Source organism: Notechis scutatus, chromosome 1 (assembly GCF_049901735.1).
Source record: "Notechis scutatus isolate UNSWTSFEM ecotype Mainland chromosome 1, rNotScu1.2, whole genome shotgun sequence".
Lineage (NCBI taxonomy): Eukaryota > Metazoa > Chordata > Lepidosauria > Squamata > Elapidae > Notechis > Notechis scutatus.
Window position 1 is genome coordinate 215,546,929 of NC_142009.1, and position 19,080 is coordinate 215,566,008.

General features: G+C 38.5%; 1 protein-coding gene across 9 annotated transcripts in view; it reads right to left on the minus strand.

The window, feature by feature from the left end:
• KALRN (kalirin RhoGEF kinase) overlaps positions 1 to 19,080 on the minus strand; it is a 554,985-nt gene that overhangs the window by 64,227 nt on the left and 471,678 nt on the right. For 6 of the 9 annotated variants that reach the window (XM_087950201.1, XM_087950194.1, XM_087950193.1 and 3 more), the window contains 2 exons: positions 5,714 to 5,997; positions 3,945 to 4,049 (listed from right to left, as the gene is read on the minus strand). In XM_087950201.1, the coding sequence (XP_087806327.1) occupies positions 3,945 to 4,049; positions 5,714 to 5,997 (389 nt within the window). The remainder of the gene's footprint in view (positions 1 to 3,944; positions 4,050 to 5,713; positions 5,998 to 19,080) is intronic. The other 3 variants (XM_087950195.1, XM_087950198.1, XM_087950200.1) reach the window with 1 other exon arrangement.

The following is a 19,080-nucleotide window of genomic DNA, read 5'->3' on the forward strand; positions in this document are numbered from 1 at the left end:
AAGCAAAATAGCTTCAGTTCATGCTACGATTTTTGTGGGCAACACTTCACAGAACATTAGATATATCCAGAATTGCTTCCCACTCATTTTCTACCTTGGGAAAGTAACGTTTGAAGCAGTTACTCTCCAATTCATATATTCTGTTTACTTGTCTGCTACTTTTCAAGTAGTAACATACATGGTTTCTGAATGTGTAAATCAGGGGTGTCAAACTCAAGGCCCAGATTCAGCCCACAGGATGCTTAGATCTGGCCCAAAGGGCTGCCCTGGAAATAGCGAAGGACCGGTCCACGGTGCCTCTGCCAGCAAAAATGGAGCTTAGGAGGGCCATGAGCAGCCCTCCTGTGCTCCATTTTCACTGGCAGAGGGTTGCAGGAGGCCGTTGCAGCTGAAAATGGAGTTCAGGAACCCATTTTCACTGGCAGAGAGCTTGGGCCACCACAGGCACCCTAACAACGAGTGACGTCGAGCTGGCCACGCCCACCACAGCCACACCCATTCCACCCCCCCGAGGTCTAACACAGAACTAATGTAGCCCTCAATGAAATTGAGTTTGACACCCCTGGTGTAAACTCTACATAGATTCTAAAGGTTAGATCCTGGGATTTAGTTATTTTAAAACCAGACAAGGAATATGGTATTTCTGGAGCAAGAAGAAATATGGGGTCTGAAAAGAACAACTGGGGCCTTATACATACTATTCATCTTCCTTTCTTGAACACACATCCACATATACAATTTTTGGCATATCAAACTCACTTTGAAAATTCTTAGCATAAATTAGATCTCCAGTGATGAACTGTATATGGCAACATGTGTTTCTGACTCACTCCTGCTTTGAGGGTACTACTAACAAAGAGGCACATGCAATGGGCTGATTCTGACTCCCAAAATACTCAAAAGCAATACTGCACGCTCTCAAAAATATTTTTCTCCATATTCCACTTCTTCTATGCAAAAAGAAACTGAACATAGCCAAAAAAAAAACACCATACAATCAATTTGAGAATTGTGTGACACCTAGATGTGGGTCACCTGTGTTCTTGACAGTAGATGGCTCTTTATAAACTAATCTTTACATATAACTTAATGATCTCCACAGGTGTAGACTTCCCTGAAAGAGGAGTAAAATAATCAATGTTCAAGAAAACTGTAGTGAAATTAATAAGTGTAGCTGAATTGGACCCAAGTAGTGACAGGCAAATAACTCTCTCAATAAAATGGAGTATTGTACAAGCATTAGGCAGCAGTGCCAGGTGAAGGTTTGCTAAGAACTGTTGCTGAGTGATGTATCACTCTTGTTGCTTATTCCCTAAGAATATTGCACACTAGGAATTTTGTCTATCTTCTCTCATTGATTCTATGTGACTAATTCCAGGTTATGAGAAAGATTACTTTTACATGGAATGCAGAAGTATTAACGCTTACTAATAACAGAGCCATGCAAATTTCAAAAGTTATTCTGAAATACTGTAGTATTTCAGATCATGTGCAAGCAGAGTATCGCTACTCATTACAGAAGCCCACGTTTTTTCAGATTTCTATGTCAACCAGAGTCACGGGATCTAAAATACTTGCTCCAAACAGTTTTCAAAGTGAGTGCAACCATAATGGTTAAATATACTGTATATTTAAGGAAAGTAGAGTTGATGGCAAATCTCTTTTCCCTTGGGAAAGTAAGGACTTGTAATTTATTTTAACACTTTGGCTATATACAGACGGCCTTGCAGAGTCACCATTTGTTTTCACTACAGCTCATTCAATAAGCACTGTGACTGAATTCAAATACTCAGGGGTGGGATTCAAATTTTTTAACAACCAGTTCTGCGGGTGTGGATAGGTGGGCATGGCCATGTGACTGGGTGGGCATGGCTTCTTTGTCTTCTTCTTTTTTGCAGCACTCTCCCACACTCCATTTTGGGGCCTCCTGGGCTTCAGGGAAGCCTCCTGAGAGGCGTTTTTGCTCCCAGAAGGCTTCCCTGAGGCCCAAGAAGGCAAAAAAAAAAATGGAGCGTGAAGGGGGGCGCACATCCCATCCCCATGCACCACTTTTTGCCTCCTGGGCCTCAGGGAACCTTCCTGGGTGAAGCAGTAAGACAGCGAGGGGGATCCCAGCACAGTTGATCGTTGGAACAGCTGGTCGTCGGGAGTAAAAAAAAGAAATACCTTAAGGAGTGACTGGGTGGGAGAGAATGCAGTCAGCAATGTCAGACATGTGCACGATGTTGTGCATGCACGATAAGGACTGACTGGGTGGGGAGGGGTGGGTGGAGAGGGGCGGGGCCAGCCAGGGGGATGATTTGCCGGTTCTCCGAACTGTGCAGAATTTTAACAATCGGTTCTATAGAACCGGTCTGAACTGGTAGAATACCACTTCTGCAAACACTACACTAAGCCATAAACCATGGTATGCAAACTGCAGTGGCTGAGTGAACACAACCAATTACATTATGACTTTACATGTTGCATGAACTCAGACATATAATCCTTCCAAGTCAAGAAAAATCCACAACATCAACTATTCTTCTGTCTTCTGATCAGAAAGACAGTAAATACTGCTCTATTGGCTTTTTCTCCCTGAAGTTATGCAACATGTCTAGATTATAAATGAAGTGCTCCAATCTTTAGCAATCCATGAAAATACAAATTCCAAACATTAAAGTTTTTGTGGTATTCGGTAGCACAGAAGTATTTTTATTTGCTTGCAATCAAAAGAGCAGTAGGAAGCTGAAAACTATATCGGGAAGTTGTAATCCAAGAGCAAGGGGCATTCTCTGTAGAACATTCTAACAAAATGACCTTCTCTAACAGTTTATTGCTCCAAATAAAGGCATGGTTATTAATTATTACCTCCTCCCAATAAGAAGCAGATTATGGGGAGAAAGGTTAAGAAATCAGCCTTCAGGAGAAAAAATTACATAGTCCTTCTGCTGTTTCTCACAAATCTATGGTAAATTCTGAATCAATAACTTACTTTTGGATTTGTTGCTGTGGAATTATTATCTTACTTCTCACAATACAGGATGACTCATGAATTACTAGATAAAGAATAACTAAAAAGGTTTCATATGAAAAATAGATCATTTTGACATATTTATAAAAAAGATGCTCAAGGGAAGAATAAGACAGACTTCTGCCAGTTGACAATCAATTCTAGATAACTGAAGTAAAAGAAAATTAATGACTAGAAGATACGAGTAATATACAAAAGGAGAATGGTGGAATACACATAGCTTCAAACAAGTTGGGAGATGATGAGAGCTGTTGTTCAAGACCACTCGAGTATTAACTGCTATAAAATAATTGTTATCAGATACTTTTCTTTGGATCCAAAGAAGTTCACTAAAGTTTAAGAATTCCCCCTGACAAGGTCAATAAGAGAAAATACGCTTCCATAAAGCAATCCTTTCCTTGTTTTTTGTTGTTGTTGTTGTAGCAGGAAAACATTTGGATATGACTTTAAAAATTACTCTATTTATGGAAGAAGATGGTAATAAAATAATGCCCAAAGTGAACTCAACATTTTCCCTATAATGGAATTCAGAAGAGTTTACTGTATTCAGAATGTTCTTGGTTGGTGACTGAACTTTAATAAACTATGAAGAGATCTGACTGCTAAGAAATCCAAAAGTCCAAACAAAATAAATGAAAAGCATCATTTAATACCCATAAAAAGTATGAATGTAAAAAAAAACCTCAAACTACAAATTTAGACAGGATAAATTATAAGACTTAGCAGGAAATGGACATCAATACACAAATATACTTTATCACTAAGATTTTGAAAGTAGATGGTTCGGTTCCATTTTTTTTCCTAGGAAAACATCAACAAATAAAACAAAACCACATATAGCAAACTTGATGTTTTAGATCCTAATGGAATTCCCCCCACCTTTTCTTTTTAATGAAGTTATGCCAAGGAGAAATGTAGGTTAGAGCCTTACCATCTCATCTTGTGTAGGATCATTATCAAAAATCTTCATTGGAGGAGGAAGTGGTGTATGAGATTCTTCATCTGGTTCATCTTCACCCCAACCTTTCTTGCTCTTCTGAAAGCAAGAGAATTGTGTTTACAAAGATGTGAACAAGATAAAGGAAAAAAAATGGTCTAAAAAATAGGACCAAGGATGGAAAAAAAGAAAAGAAAACCTCACAGAAAAATGAAATCGGTTTTATGTTTCATTATATTAAAATCAATTTGAATTCAGTATACAAAAATCAAATAAATGAATGAATTCTTGCTTCTCCCTGATGAAGGCAACTCCCCCTACAGTCTTCTTGAGGATTTGGAGAATACCGTGGGACATAGTGATGGATAACAGGAAAAAACAACAACCCCACACTGTTCTACCACCTTCCTTCTATAACAGGGCCGTCAAACTCGCAGCCCGCGGGCCAGGTGTGTCACATGCTGGTCATGCCCAGTTTAGCAAAGGGGAAGGAGGAAAAGTTGCAATATGTCACGTGATGGTGCCATGATGATGTGAGTTTGAGACCCCTGTTCTATAAGAATCTTCTATTTGCAAAAGAGTAAGTCTCAAGTCACCCCATCACATGGAGCCAAAATGTATTATAATAAGACAACAGTGTATGGGAGAATGAATTTTCACACATTTACTTCCATTGCATAAGAGCTACTTATTGCTTCACTCAAGTAATATTCACAGCAATAAAAGGGCAACTGACTGAGTTCCTGTCATCAGTTCCCAATCTCAGCATTGAACTGTGTTTCCCCCTCCCACATGCCCAGTGATATGCTTAAGGCAGGAAGAAAACACACCACTTCGAAAATCACTACCCATGCAGTGTTCCTGCCACACTTGTAAAACAGGGCCAACCTCACATGAGGATGGGACTGTGGCTGTTCAAGACTGCTTTGAAGGTGGTGGGGAAACAGTAGCTGCAGGGAAGCTGCTGCTTCTCCTTTATAGCAAGGCTCCATACTTTCTGGAGAGAAGAAAAAGAACACTGCAGAGGTCACTGGTAGAAAAAGCAATCTTGTGAAACACCTTCCAGAAAATTATTATTCCTACTTCAGCTTAAGAAAAAAAGGAAAAGAGAATGCTGGTTACTGGGGAGGTCCTGTGCTTTCCAGTCATGTAAAGCAGAAATGGGAATGGAGCCACAGTAGCGCAGTGGTTAGAGTGCAGTACTGCAGGCTACTTCTGCTGACTGTCTGCAATTTGGCAGATTGAATCTCACCAGGCTCAAGGCTGACTCAGCCTTCCATCCTTCTAAGGGGAGGTAAAATGAGGACCAAAATTATTGGGGGCAATAGGCTGACTCTATAAACTGCTTAGAGAGGGCTGTAAAAGCAGCATAAAGTGGTATATAAGTCTAAGTGCTATTGCTATTGTAGACCCCAAAGTAGGCGTGGAGTGGGAATGGTCCTGCAGCAATCCAACTGGAGCTTTTCAGGTCACTAAAATCCTTGAAACTCCTCCTCTACCCAAACCAGAATGTTCACATAGAACATTCACATTTCTTTTGTTTTCCATATGAAAAAAACCCACTTCCCTATTGCTTCAGATTCTTGAGACAAAGACTGTGCCTGGCAAACCTGGCACTGGGATTAAAAGGGTGTGTGAATGCAGTCTAGATTAGACTGTCAATCATGTTTATCAATCAGCTATTGAAAAGCAGAATAGCAGAAATGAAAATATTAGGCTCAAGTTAGTATTCTTTAAACAAAAATGGCTAAGTGTACTTGTACCTCATCGGCGCTATCTCCCTGAGGTGTGGTTTCATCTCCTGGCTTGGGAGATCCTAGGTCAAAGCTCTTCCTTCCTTCACGTACTTTCTTCTGTTTTTTGATGTTGCTGTCAGCCTTCCCACTGTTCAGTCGACGTACAGGGCTCGTCAACCATTTTTTCAGGGTGTTGGTTGAACGCTTTGGACCGGGGGAGCTCTGGATGGAATTGAGGGATGTGTGGGGCTGTAAATTAGCCACAGAATCAGATTTTGCTCCGTTTTCATTGGAGGAGGTAGAATAGGCATCTGCCAGAACAAGAAAATAAAGGTGCTAAGCAACAGTCATCTTAGGCTTGACAATCGCTCTGAAAATAGTGCCTGCAAATTGTTGACAAGGGTTAAAATTAGAAGAGTACATGCTACACCAGATCTGAATTCAATGTACTCACTTCATTTTCCGTTTTTATAGATGACTCCCCACCCTCTCATGCTTTTCTGTTTTCTACTTGAAAAACAGCCTAAATTTTTATTGTCTGATATACTTGATGTTAAGCATCCCCAACAATGAGAACTCCAAGGCAGGCATATTCCTCAAAGAACATTTTATTGGGACATATCAAATTGGCACAAAGTTGGTGGAAAACCAGCTCTACATTCCTGCCGGTTTTACACCCAATTAAAAGTAAAACTTTACCACTTCCCCCCAGAATCACCAGTCACATGGTCCAATCATAATATAGTCCAGTTGTCAGGTGTCTTCAGTCTCCACTTTTTGAATACCTGTACGAATATCTTTGACTCCCAGGGGAAATAATTTTATTCTGTCTACAATATGCCAGTTATCTCTATACCGCCCTCCCTGCCCCTTAGCTCCAGGCTGTATCAGCCCTGAAGCAATGCGAAAAGAAACCTCCTTCGAGGAAAGATACAAAAAAGAAGATGGCCAGAGTTAGGCCATCTTCAAGGTTGACACTTGACACCAATACATTCAGAAACCAAGTTTTGTTTGTGTAGAAAAAACAAAGTTCTGATAGGAACGTTACAAGCAAACTAGCTTTTCTTTCGGCCAGAAAAGTACTTACACTGTGAACTTAAGAAGTCTCCACAGTTCCCCTGTTGAAAACTGTGGAGACTTCTTAAGTTCACAGTGTAAGTACTTTTCTGGCCGAAAGAAAGAAAAGCTAGTTTGCTTGTAACGTTCCTATCAGAACTTTGTTTTTTCTGCACAAACAGAAGTCACCTAGGGATGATACATCTATAAGAGTAACTGATTCTAGCTACTGTATTTTCCTACCACTGTTATTTTCATTCCGTTTAGGCACACAAATCAGCATTAAAACTGGCAAAAGATAAACAACTGCTGAAAAGTGTTCCACTGTGTTATCTTCTGTTTGATAAACCTCTAACTTTTTCCACTTACAAAATTCACATGACTTAGAAGGGGTAGAAACAGAAAAATCCAAACTGTTATCAGACCACAATTCTAAATTTGCTTAGTTTTCACTCCGAAGATAATTTAATCTCCTTCATTCTTTTTTCTCTTCCAATTTTACAAAACAGGATCCATCCCTGAAAGAAGTGTTATACTTTGGAAAAGTTTCAGCTACAGTATCCTTTGCCATGCCACTTCGAACAGCTGGTTAAAACTAGCAGTTACTGAATTAGCTTATGAAACACCAAAATAAATGCCAGCGATCTGAATGCCTGGCAAGCTGCTGAATTGGCACCTCTGTACAATAGAACTTTGTTCATCAGGATAGGAGGCCTGCTGTAAATCAAGCTAGACTTGCAACTTGGAGAATAGTTTTTATTTGTCTCAATCTCCAGTTCTAGCGAGAAACAGCTACAATACTATCAGTAGAGTTTCATGGTTTTATGCTCTTGAATAAAACTATTGCCTACTTCAGTTCCACAGCAAACTATGCATTTAGCTACATATTATTGGACCATGTAATTATCAAATTATTATCTGGGTCTTCCACAAATATGACTGAAAGACAAGTTCTTTACAACTACTTATTTCTACTTTATGAGGTTTTTAAGGAACAAAAGGATTCTTTTTTTAAAGTTGAATTTACAGATATTTTCTCATATCAATTTCCTTTTAGCACATAAAACATGTGAGGTGTACTTTGGAAAGGCTTACATGTCTATCATAACCTTCAACACAGCAAAAAAAGAAATATGAGGAAAAGTGGAGAGGGCTGTGGTTTCAATGACAGCAATTCATTTTATATCTATATGATTTTTACAGATATATGTAAAACTCTTGGAACTGGTTGAGTTAAACAATGACATTCTATGTAACGTTCTGAAAAACTGAAGTGGGAGTAAAGAACTTGCCTCACTTAGTTACATACAATAGCTACATACAATACAATATATTTGATGAACAATATTAGCTGATTTGCACTGTGTTTTATTCTATTTTCACTTCCTTCACATGAAGGTACAAGAGGAGGTTATTCTGAAACTACTTTCAAAAATGTTAAAAAGCTCAAAGACTCAATCCATTTCTGTTTTTGCAGTCACAAATAAATATGAATTTAAATGACACTCCTATGCTTTAAAAATACTGGTTGGAACTTAAATAGCAGCATCGTTATATCCCAGTGCTCACCAAATTTCCATTTGAGCAGACTTCCTCTCAAACAGGCATATCAAAAGCACATTTCACTGAGTAAAAACAACTATATTTGTGATGTTAGGAAATTCAGCAGGGTCTTCAAAATAAAGAAATCCAAAGTCTACATTAGGATGCAGATAGTATCTGACCTTTTAACAGTCGTTTAGCGACTATTAAAAGTTACCATGACAATGAAAAAAAATGACTTATGACCAATCCTCCCATTTAAACCATTATTGCAATATTTCCAGTGTCATTTGATTGACATTCAGGCACTTAGCAACTGGTATGTATTTATGACAGTTGCGGCATGGAGGATCATGTGATCACCATTTGTGACCTTACCAGCCAACTAACCAAGTCAATGGGAGAAGGCAGTTTTACTTAATAACTGAGTGACTCATTTAACAACTGCAGTGATCACTTAACAACCATGACAAAAAAGGTTGTACAATTGGGTAGAATTCAATTAACAATTGCCTTGCTTAGCAACAGAAATTCTGGTTCCAATTGTGGTCATTGGTTAAGGACTACCTATACAGAGAGAGTTTCAATGTGGAAGCTAAATATTACTATTTTTTGGTTTTGTGTGTATGTGTGTGTGTGTGTGTGTTTAAAAGAAGAAACAGACATCCTGCAATCTCCGGAATTTAAAATTACATTTAATGTGCATATATATATGATGGAGGAACAACCATAAACAGAAAAAATACAGATAGTCTTCAACTTATGACCACAATTGAGCCCCAAATTTTTGTTGTTAAGTGATACATTTGTTAAGTGAATTTGCCCCATTTTATGACTTTTCTCACCACATTTGTTAACTGAATTCCTGCTGTTCTTAAATTAGTAACATGGTTGTTAAGTAAACTTGGTTTCCACATTGACTTTGCTTGTCAGGTCACAAAAGGGTCTCACATAATTCTGGGACACTGCAACCATCATAAATGTGAATCAGTTGTCAAGAATGTAAATCACATGACCAGGGAAGCTGCAATGGTCATAAGTGTGAAAAATGGTCATGTCACTTTTTTCAGTGCTGTTGTAACTGTGAATGGTCAATAAATGGTCTTGTAAGTTGAGGACTATCTGCATGTAGTGGGATGGTTATTGCAAGTATATCATACACTATGAGAATATCATAGTGTCAAAATGCCTTTTATGGAATATTTACAATATGAAGAAAAGTTTATGGCGATGGTTCATATTCCACAGAAAGTCCAAATGAAATATTACTGAAAATTTCAGATGGATTTTGAGAATCTTTTTATATTTCTTTAACATTCAAAAATGTTAAGAATTTTTTGATAATTGTTGGTTATTACTGATATTCTGGTGTTCCAAACATCGTAGTTTCAATGTTTGCTTGAAAACCAAGGCAAGCACATTTCATACACACATAAAGCAGTAAAAGTACCCAAATGATAATGCTGAAAGATAGTTGAACACTATTAAAACTTTTCTTATACACTGCTCAAAAAAATAAAGAGAACACAAAAATAAGACATCCTAGATCTGAATGAATGAAATATTCTTATTAAATACTTCGTTCATTACATAGTTGAATGTGCTGACAACAAAATCACACAAAAATTATCAATGGAAATCAAATTTAACAACCCATGGAGGTCTGGATTTGGACTTACACTCAAAATTAAAGTGGGAAAAAAACACTACAGGCTGATCCAACTTTGATGTAATGTCCTTAAAACAAGTCAAAATGAGGCTCAGTAGTGTGTGTGGCCTCCACGTGTCTGTATGACCTCCCTACAACACCTGGGCATGCTCCTGATGAGGTGGCGGATGGTCTCCTGAGGGATCTCCTTCCACACCTGGACTAAAGCACCCCCCAACTCCTGGACAGTCTGTGGTGCAATGTGGTGTGGATGGATGGAGCGAGACATGATGTTCCAGATGTGCTCAATTGGATTCAGGTCTGGGGAACGGGCGGGCCAGTTCATAGCATCAATGCCTTCATCTTGCAGGAACTGCTGACACACTCCAGCCACATGAGGTCTAGCATTGTCGTGCATTAGGAAAAACCCAGGGCCAACCGCACCAGCATATGATCTCACAAGGGGTCTGAGGATCTCATCTCGATACCTAATGGCAGTCAGGCTACCTCTGGCGAGCACATGGAGGGCTCTGCACTTCCCTAAAGAAATGCCACCCTGCACCATTACTGACCCACTGCCAAACTGGTCATGCTGGAGGATGTTGCAGGCAGCAAAACATTCTCCATGCCGTCTCCAGACCCTGTCACGTCTGTCACATGTGCTCAGTGTGAACCTGCTTTCATCTGTGAAGAGCACAGGGAGCCAGTGGTGAATTTGCCAATCTTGGTGTTCTCTGGCAAATGCCAAACGTCCTGCACAGTGTTGGGCTGTAAGCACAACCCCCACCTGTGGACGTTGGGCCCTCATACCACCCTCATGGAGTCTGTTTCTGACTGTTTGAGCAGCCACATGCACATTTGTGGCCCGCTGGAGGTCATTTTGCAGGGCTCTGGCAGTGCTCCTCCTGTCCCTCCTTGCACAAAGGTGGAGGTAGCAGTCCTGATGCTGGGTTGTTGCCCTCCAAGGCCTCCTCCACGTCTCCTGATGTACTGGCCCATCTCCTGGTAGTGCCTCCATGCTCTGGACACTATGTTGACAGACACAGCAAATCTTCTTGCCAAAGCTTGCATTGATGTGCCATCCTGGATGAGCTGCACTACCTGAGCCACTTGTGTGGGTTGTAGACTCCGTCTCATGCTACCACTAGAGTGAAAGCACCGCCAGCATTCAAAAGTGACCAAACCATCACCCAGAAAGCATAGGAACTAAGAAGTGGTCTGTGGTCACCACCTGCAGAACCATTCCTTTATTGGGGATGTCTTGCTAACTGCCTATGCTTTCCACCTGTTGTCTATTCCATTTGCACAACGGCATGTGAAATGGATTGTCAATCAGTGTTGCTACCTAAGTGGACAGTTTGATTTCACAGAAGTGTGATTGACTTGGAGTTACATTGTGTTGTTTAAGTGTTCCCTTTATTTTTTTGAGCAGTGTATGTAAACTATATGTTAAGATACCTTAATCTAGAATAGTTGCATTACAGAATATTTAAGAAGAAATTTGATGAAATAATTTGTGGGATAAGCACACATCCATTATGAACATTTTAGAAAACTCATACCAGGAAGCATCTAAAATGAGAAGGTTAAGTAAGGTTAGGCATTTTATGTTCATTCAAAGCTCTGGTTATTTCTATTATCAATGGAGATTTCATATCCTGGATAAGAAAATATTTCATTTCCAGTGAATTTAATGCAAGACATTCATTTTTTTTTCTTCCCAAGGTACCACTCCTGACTTCTGTTGCTGTGTAGAAAGAAGGAACACACTAAGGTCAAAGGGGCTGACCCAGAGCACCCTGGATCTCATTAAGATGAGAACAAGCCGACATAATAAAACCTATAACCTCCCAAACCCTGTAAGGATATTATTGAATATGTGACATACAACTATACATGCTTAATAACAGTTCAAAGTTTCAATGCAGAACAATTCCAAACTTAAACTTCAGGTACGAATGTATTAAAATTTGACCAGAATACTGTGACTGACAATTTTAGCCTCATTCATTGCTAAAAGGTATATGTGGACCACTAGACTAGCATCCTTGATGCAGAAATGCTCATAACAAGAGAGCTGTGATATGGTTCCGATTCCAAAGGGACTTAAATACCTTCAAAGAGGTTCTGCCACTCAAAGCAGGATGGAAATCTTTTGCCAGGACAAAATTCAAATGAATGGATCCAAATGCAATTCTCACCAATAAAAAAATAAATATGAAACTTCTTACTCAGGAAACTATAATGCAGCAGTTCTGCTGCTTTTAAATATACAAGATACAGGTTTCAAAGATTAAAAATAAAAGCTAATAAAGGAGAATATTTGTAGCTCAGGGTTGACATGAGGGGTCCTTGGTGTGTATGAGCACTGATGATGTTACCAAGTTTGGGTAATGAAATGTCTGCAAGACAACACACAAGCTCAAAGAACACCAAGGACCCCTCAAAAAAATAAATAAAAGCCAGCTCTCCCATGCAGAAGCAACCCATCAATTCAGCATATTCCTCCCAAAATGCAGAAAATCTGATCGGAATAAAAAGAGTTCCTGTCCTTAATTCATTTACTGAGCCTTAGTTATGCTCCAGTGGAGATTCCAGCTGCTTTGGGAGGGATGCTTTGTTCTGTAGCTATGCTTGAGTTCCATGGCTTAACAAAGAGCTCTAACAGAGTTCTGGAAAGATATGAAAAGGAATGGAAAATGCCCCAAATGCTGTGAAACAACACAGATTGGAGGAAAGACACAGATGGCACATCTACCATCAATAAACAGCAGCAAAATTACAGATGTGGGGGGGGGGGTGTCAAAGGCAAACAAGTACAGTTCAGCAGCAGATAGGGATGTAAACAACTCTGAGTTGTCTTGGTCTGAGAATTGCATTTGCTGAACAATGACTTTTTGAAGAAAAAGCATGCGTAATTAGACTTGTTTCAGGCATCATGGTTACCCATAGTTTGTTGAATAAAACATTGGCTGGTATCATGGTAACCGGTGGTGGGATTCAAATAATTTTAACAACCGCTTCTCTGCCTTAATGACTGGCTGCATGGGTGGGTGTGGCTGAGTGGGCATGGCCAGGGTGGGTGTGGCCAGGGGGCGTGACAGCACTTAGCCTCCTGCAGCACTCTGCCAGCCAAAACAGGGCACCGAAGTTAATTATAAAATGTGGGCTTTGCTTTGTGACATCCAGATCCAGGGAGCAAGGGGTGTGAACTGCACGGAAAATCGACTTTTGTTTGGTTATGAAAGTCAGGTGTACACTAAAAGTAGACTGACTTTTAAACTACATACCTCCCCAGCAAACAGCAAATTTAGAAGCTCCAGAGAAAGAGGATTCATTTTAGGATAAGTAACCACAGTATGCATGTTGGAGGTTCCTAAAGGAATGCTGGGAAACTGTATTTTAAAGAACATTTGAGGGAGGGGTGCAGAATAGCCCTTCTCTGTCTGAGGCTGCAGAGACCCGGCTCCAATCAAAACACTTTTTGTGATCAACACTGACAGTGTAAGCCACGAATATATGAAAATAAGAGCAAACTTCACTCCCTTCTAGTACTGATGATGTTACCTAATTGGGCAATAAAACATCTGCAAGAAAACCATCAAGCTCAGAGAGCACCAAGGAACCCACAGTTCAACCCTGGGCTACAGATATCCTCTTCTATTGAGAAACACTTTTTGGTTAGAGGGATTCAGAGCCTGCATTCATTCTAAATTTTGATATGATTTCTGTAAATAAGGAATGTAGAATTATAATGGCTGAGTATTTGACCCTTCATACATCAAAAAATGCAAAAGTATGGGATAAACAAATAGAAAACAGATTTGAAAAAAGAAAGGGCTCAGGAAAGAAAAAGAGTGAAAGCATAAGAAAGAAAGAGGAAAAGAAGGAAACCTGGTTCCTGCTTACTTATGAGCAATAAAAATGCAAAATCCCCATTCCCAACTCACCCCACAGTAAAATCCCCATTTGGAAGGCCTCCTGCACCACCATGGAAGCCAAAATGAGGTACGATGGGGGGACACACGACACCCCCTGTGCCCTGTTTTGGGGCCTGGACAGCCTCCTGCACCAACCTGGAAGCCAAAATGGGGCATGGGGAGACTCCTGGGAGGGGACGGGCAGGGCCAGCCAGCGGTGGGATTAGCCAATTCTCTGAACTGGGCAAAAAGTTAACAATTGGTTCGCCTGAATTGGTGAGAACCATCTGAATCCCACCTAACCCATAGAGAAGCAAACTATATTTTGCCTCAGCACATTGTTTGACTAAAGCAAAATCAAGGATATATAAAGATCTCACCACCTACTATTATGTTTTTCGCCACCACCCCTCAAACCCTTTGAAACAATGTGAAGGCAATCCACAATCTTCTGCTGATTCAAAATTAAGTAGAAATCACTGCCCAGGGTTGCAGATTTTTTTTCAAAAAAAAAATCTTCACTCCAATTCATATCAAAGAGGTGGAAAAATAAGATAAAAGAAAACCTTATAGCTTTGCCTACCAATTCATCCCACTAGGAAGAGAAAATAGGAATTGACTAAACTCCTGTGAATTTTGCCTGTTCACTTATGTTTCAGCTGAAAAATCATGCCCATCCAGTGTCACTAAGATACACAAAGGTGATTAAATAAATGTAACAGTTTCATTAGACGGCCTGAACTCAGGAGCCAGGAAAAGGAATTAGAAAAAAGCTCCTTCCAATGGGTGTCTTAAAAAAAGAAAAAGGCCAAATGAGTCTTTCAACAGTTTTAACTTTAACGACATTACACTGAAAGAAAATTGGTTCTGCTGGATCTGCTTTCAATGTTTCTGCTTTATGCAGAATTCTCACGTAAAAGCGTTTTTACTTTAGCTTCAAAATCCACGAATAACTAAAGATTTTATCAATATATCCATAGATTATTCTGCTTAAGTAAATTTACCTGTACTCTATTTATGGAATAAAATGATAGGCCGGCATAATCAGGTCTAATGCATTTTCATTTTTACAATGGTGTAGTTCATGAATCTAAGACATAAACTGTCTATTTCAAGGAGGACCAGAAACTGTAAACTTCCAAAAATACATATAGGTACCTGAAATAGAAATAGACTAAATATAAAAACAACTTTTTAGAACTTGACAGTTTGTGAACCTGCAATTACTCTGATCCAGAAAGAAATAGAAAGCTTGCTTGATTCTAATGTTTGGTTTCCTCCATCCAGGTTGTCTAAGTCAATAAGAAGTTTTACGGTCAAAGCATTACTGTAAAAGAATTTCCTGGCCTAGTAAATCCAGAGAATGTAATTATAGGATTAACATGAAAGACTTCTTTTTCTTTCTTTCTTTCTTTCTTTCTTTCTTTTTTTTACTGACTAGGCAGCCCAAAGTGCTCATCTGCAACAGTTGTTTTGATCTCAGTCTTTAGTTTAGCAAGCAAATAGATCCAAAAGAACATTGTCAAAACAGCAAACCATGCAAATATTTTGTACTTCTCATTCAAGAAAGGAATTGGTTTAGCTCATTTTAGCAAATTAAAAGCCTAGGACAGGGGTCTTCAAACTTGACAGTTTTAAGGCTTGTGGACTTCAACTCCCAAAATTCCTCATCCAGTCATGTTAGCTCAGGAATTCTGAGAGTTGAAATCTACAAGTCTTAAACTTGCCAAGTTTGAAGACCCTTGGCCTAGGAGATAGACTAATACTAAAATGGAAAAATAATGAACTTGATCTAGATGCAAGTATCTCATGGATTTTGATCTGTCTGCTCCAATGATGGTTGTTCATTTCTACAATTAAATTAATAACATAGCACTTTTTGTTTTGACAGCAATTTGTTGAAGTGCAGGGCTTCGCTTAAAATATTGTATCATAAATCAAAGTTTACAAATCATAATAACTGCTTTAATATAAGATACTAAAACACAACCAAATACGCCACATCATGCTATACAAATATCACTATTTTCTTTTGTAAAATTAGTAACATTTAGCAAAAAAAAAATAATCCTTAATTACAAATATTTGTTATCTGACACTAAATCTGTTGTCAGGCCAAAGACAAGACACCAGTTGAGCAGAACAGCAAAGCTGTCACCTGTATGAGATTATTCCAATATCTTCAGTGAAGCTAAAGAGGTTTGAAAAGTGTTAAGGTTACAGAAACAATCAAGAAAGTCTTCTTATATATTCCAAATACACAGCAGTCTTGTTGTTTCTTAAATCAGTGATATTAAAAAAGCAAGAGTTGAATATTATACAACACAATAGGTCTGGTGGCATATTTCTGCTTCTTTGTAAGTTTCGTATCTTGTATATTGTATTACAGGGGGGGAAAAATCCACAACCCCAAATGTCATCTGTGCTCTTATGGGCTACAATGTTTTTCCTCCCTCTTATGCCTTCCGTTTATTTGAATAAGAATTCAGATTAAGATACAAAGTGCAACTCTCCTTCAAGATTTAAAGAATTACTCTTGGAAAGCAGTTCTGAGACACATAACAAAATCAGTAAACACTAGAGCAGCTTTGAAGACTGCAAACTTTTGTAGTAAACAATGTCTGGTGAGATAGGGACAAGCATTGTTTTTGGCAACTACAGCCTGCACTCTTTTCTTTGATTACAGTTTTTGCATAGTGAGGAGGACAATAATGAAATATTATCAAAGAAGGCAAGGTCAGCACTGTTGCTTTGCAAAGACTCAACATCTTTTAAACAGTTATTTGCCACCAAAACCCTGGTGGGAAATTGCACCTTTGTTTTACAGACTTTTTTCACTGAAATTGACATTGAAGTTTCTAAAACTGTGAGGGCCGCACAATATGGATTTGGGAGCCAGACATGGAACATGAATTGATACTGGAAATTCCCAGATTATACAGGGTGATCTCATCTGTAAAATAATTCGGGAGTATGACAAAATATTGCTTTATGAATCTATTAACTTCTCTCCTCAGGAAGTTGTTGCATTACTGAGTTAAATCTTGCCATCTCTACTGCCCTATGATAAACCTCAGCAATGATGAAAGGAATCAGGAACAGAAATTGACCAGTTTTTCTGCAGTCTATCCCTCTAATTTCACTGAAAGACTATTCACCTGCAGGAAACTATGGAATGAAGGAAAGAATTGGGAGAACTGGGTACAGTGTAAATGTCATCTATGAGCAACTACTTGCTCTTATCAACCTGTTCTGTAGCTAAGAAAAGGCACACAGAAGGGAACTTGCACAATAATTTTGACCCAGCGTCTTGGAATTATGAGTCACAGGAATCCTCACTGCTTCGTTTATTCTTTGCTTACCTAACACCACTACTGAGCTGCATGACATGATGCAATGAAGTCATTAAGGTCAATCAGCTACTAAAAAGCAGCTTTTCCCATCCTATTATGAAAAATCTTAGTGAAACCAAGGGGTGAAAAGCCATGTAATGTGTGGTTTTGCGCTGGGAAATAACCATGGTTATTTTACAAACTATAATGGCTGACTCACATAATATGCAGAGAAACCATCAAGAAGCACATTGTGTAACATAATGTCTAAATTTTGGAATGAGACAATTCACCGTGGACAATTTGCCACAGGACAATTTAACAATTAAATTATTTCAAATAAAAAAATATTTTAAATTTTGTCTTTCATTCACATTTCATTCTGTCCCTCCTTTTGCATCCTTTCTTTAATGATTGTATTCCAACTTTTCTTTGATATTAGTGTAACTCTTGTCCCACAATGAGTTTTCCTGAGGTGAGTTTTCCCGCAGCAAGTTGGCTGTGGTGAGTTGGTTGTGGTGATGTCAACTTCATTGTCATAGATCCTCTAAATTTAGCATTTTCCAGCAACATAAACTGTGCTTGCATGGGAAGATGTCTGAATCCAGTCACATAACCATAGTTTTGTGTATAGTTTAAACCAGTTTGTGGTTTCAAATATTTAGCCAACTGTCATTAAACAAACCATGGCTTAACAAAATATATAGAGTACTTTTTTCCAAACCCCAGATCAATTGCATTGCTAATTCTACAGGATTTTATTATAGTGTTTTTAGATTTTACCCACAGCTAGTATAAGGCACACTAGTTCAATCTACCATTTCCAAATCAGTTTTCATGATCTAAATTTCTTTGCAAAACTTCCAGCTTGGAAACTGCTCTCATGCATGATTTGCAATAATTTATCATCAGTCTAAAGACACAACCCTTTCAGAAGAATGCTTACATGTATCCAACTTCTTCTTTTATACTTGCTTTGAATGGGCTGCTGCTGGACCAAATTACGGTATGTAACCATTTTTCCAAAAAGAATATTGTTTAATTCACAATTGTAATGGAAAGGTTGCTCATAACCAAATTTAGGAATCAATAAATTAAGAAAATGTTCTGCAAAACAATGGGCCATGTCAGACTCTTAGCTGCTTACAGAACCTATGGATAAATGCAACAGCAGTAACCACTGCTCTTTTGAATCAACTGGAAATTGGGTAGATGTGTATTCTTTCCTGTAGAAAATCTTATTGTATAGGACCTACATAATGCTGCGTACATTTTTTCATCTTAATTAAGGTTTAAATACAGCAGAATAGGTAAGTCTGTTAAAAACATTTACATGTTTTGAAGCAATTATACAAAACAATGGTGTATTCTCATATTGATAAAGCCACTTAATTTCAAACTCAGATAATAAATAAGGATTAAATTCTGTATCAAGATTGTTCATTAGCTTTTGACTTTATCATAGTAATTGTAAACATCAGCAACACCCGACTTAGGCAAGGTCTTTAAGCTTAGCCACATTGCCAGATGTCCCAAAACTATCACATCTTTAAACCTTGGATATCTTCCCCAGTTATGAAAATATAATTTTTTACACTGAAAAAATCCACTGCTCCACTAAATTGTAATGTTTGTTTTAAACCCAAATGTGGCTTGTTTGGTTTTGGCCTTGTGAAATGAGTTATGTGAACTCAGCCATCATGGAACAAACCATAATTGCTACATTATATTGAGAAGCAAGATGGACATGCAGATGAATCGCCTGACAGTGAAATGGGTGGCATATAAATGTAATAAATAAATAAATGCCACTTTCCTTCAAAAATACTTAAAATATTCTGTATGGAAAAGTAACCTAACTACCAAGCTGACTTATATTATAATATGATAATATAT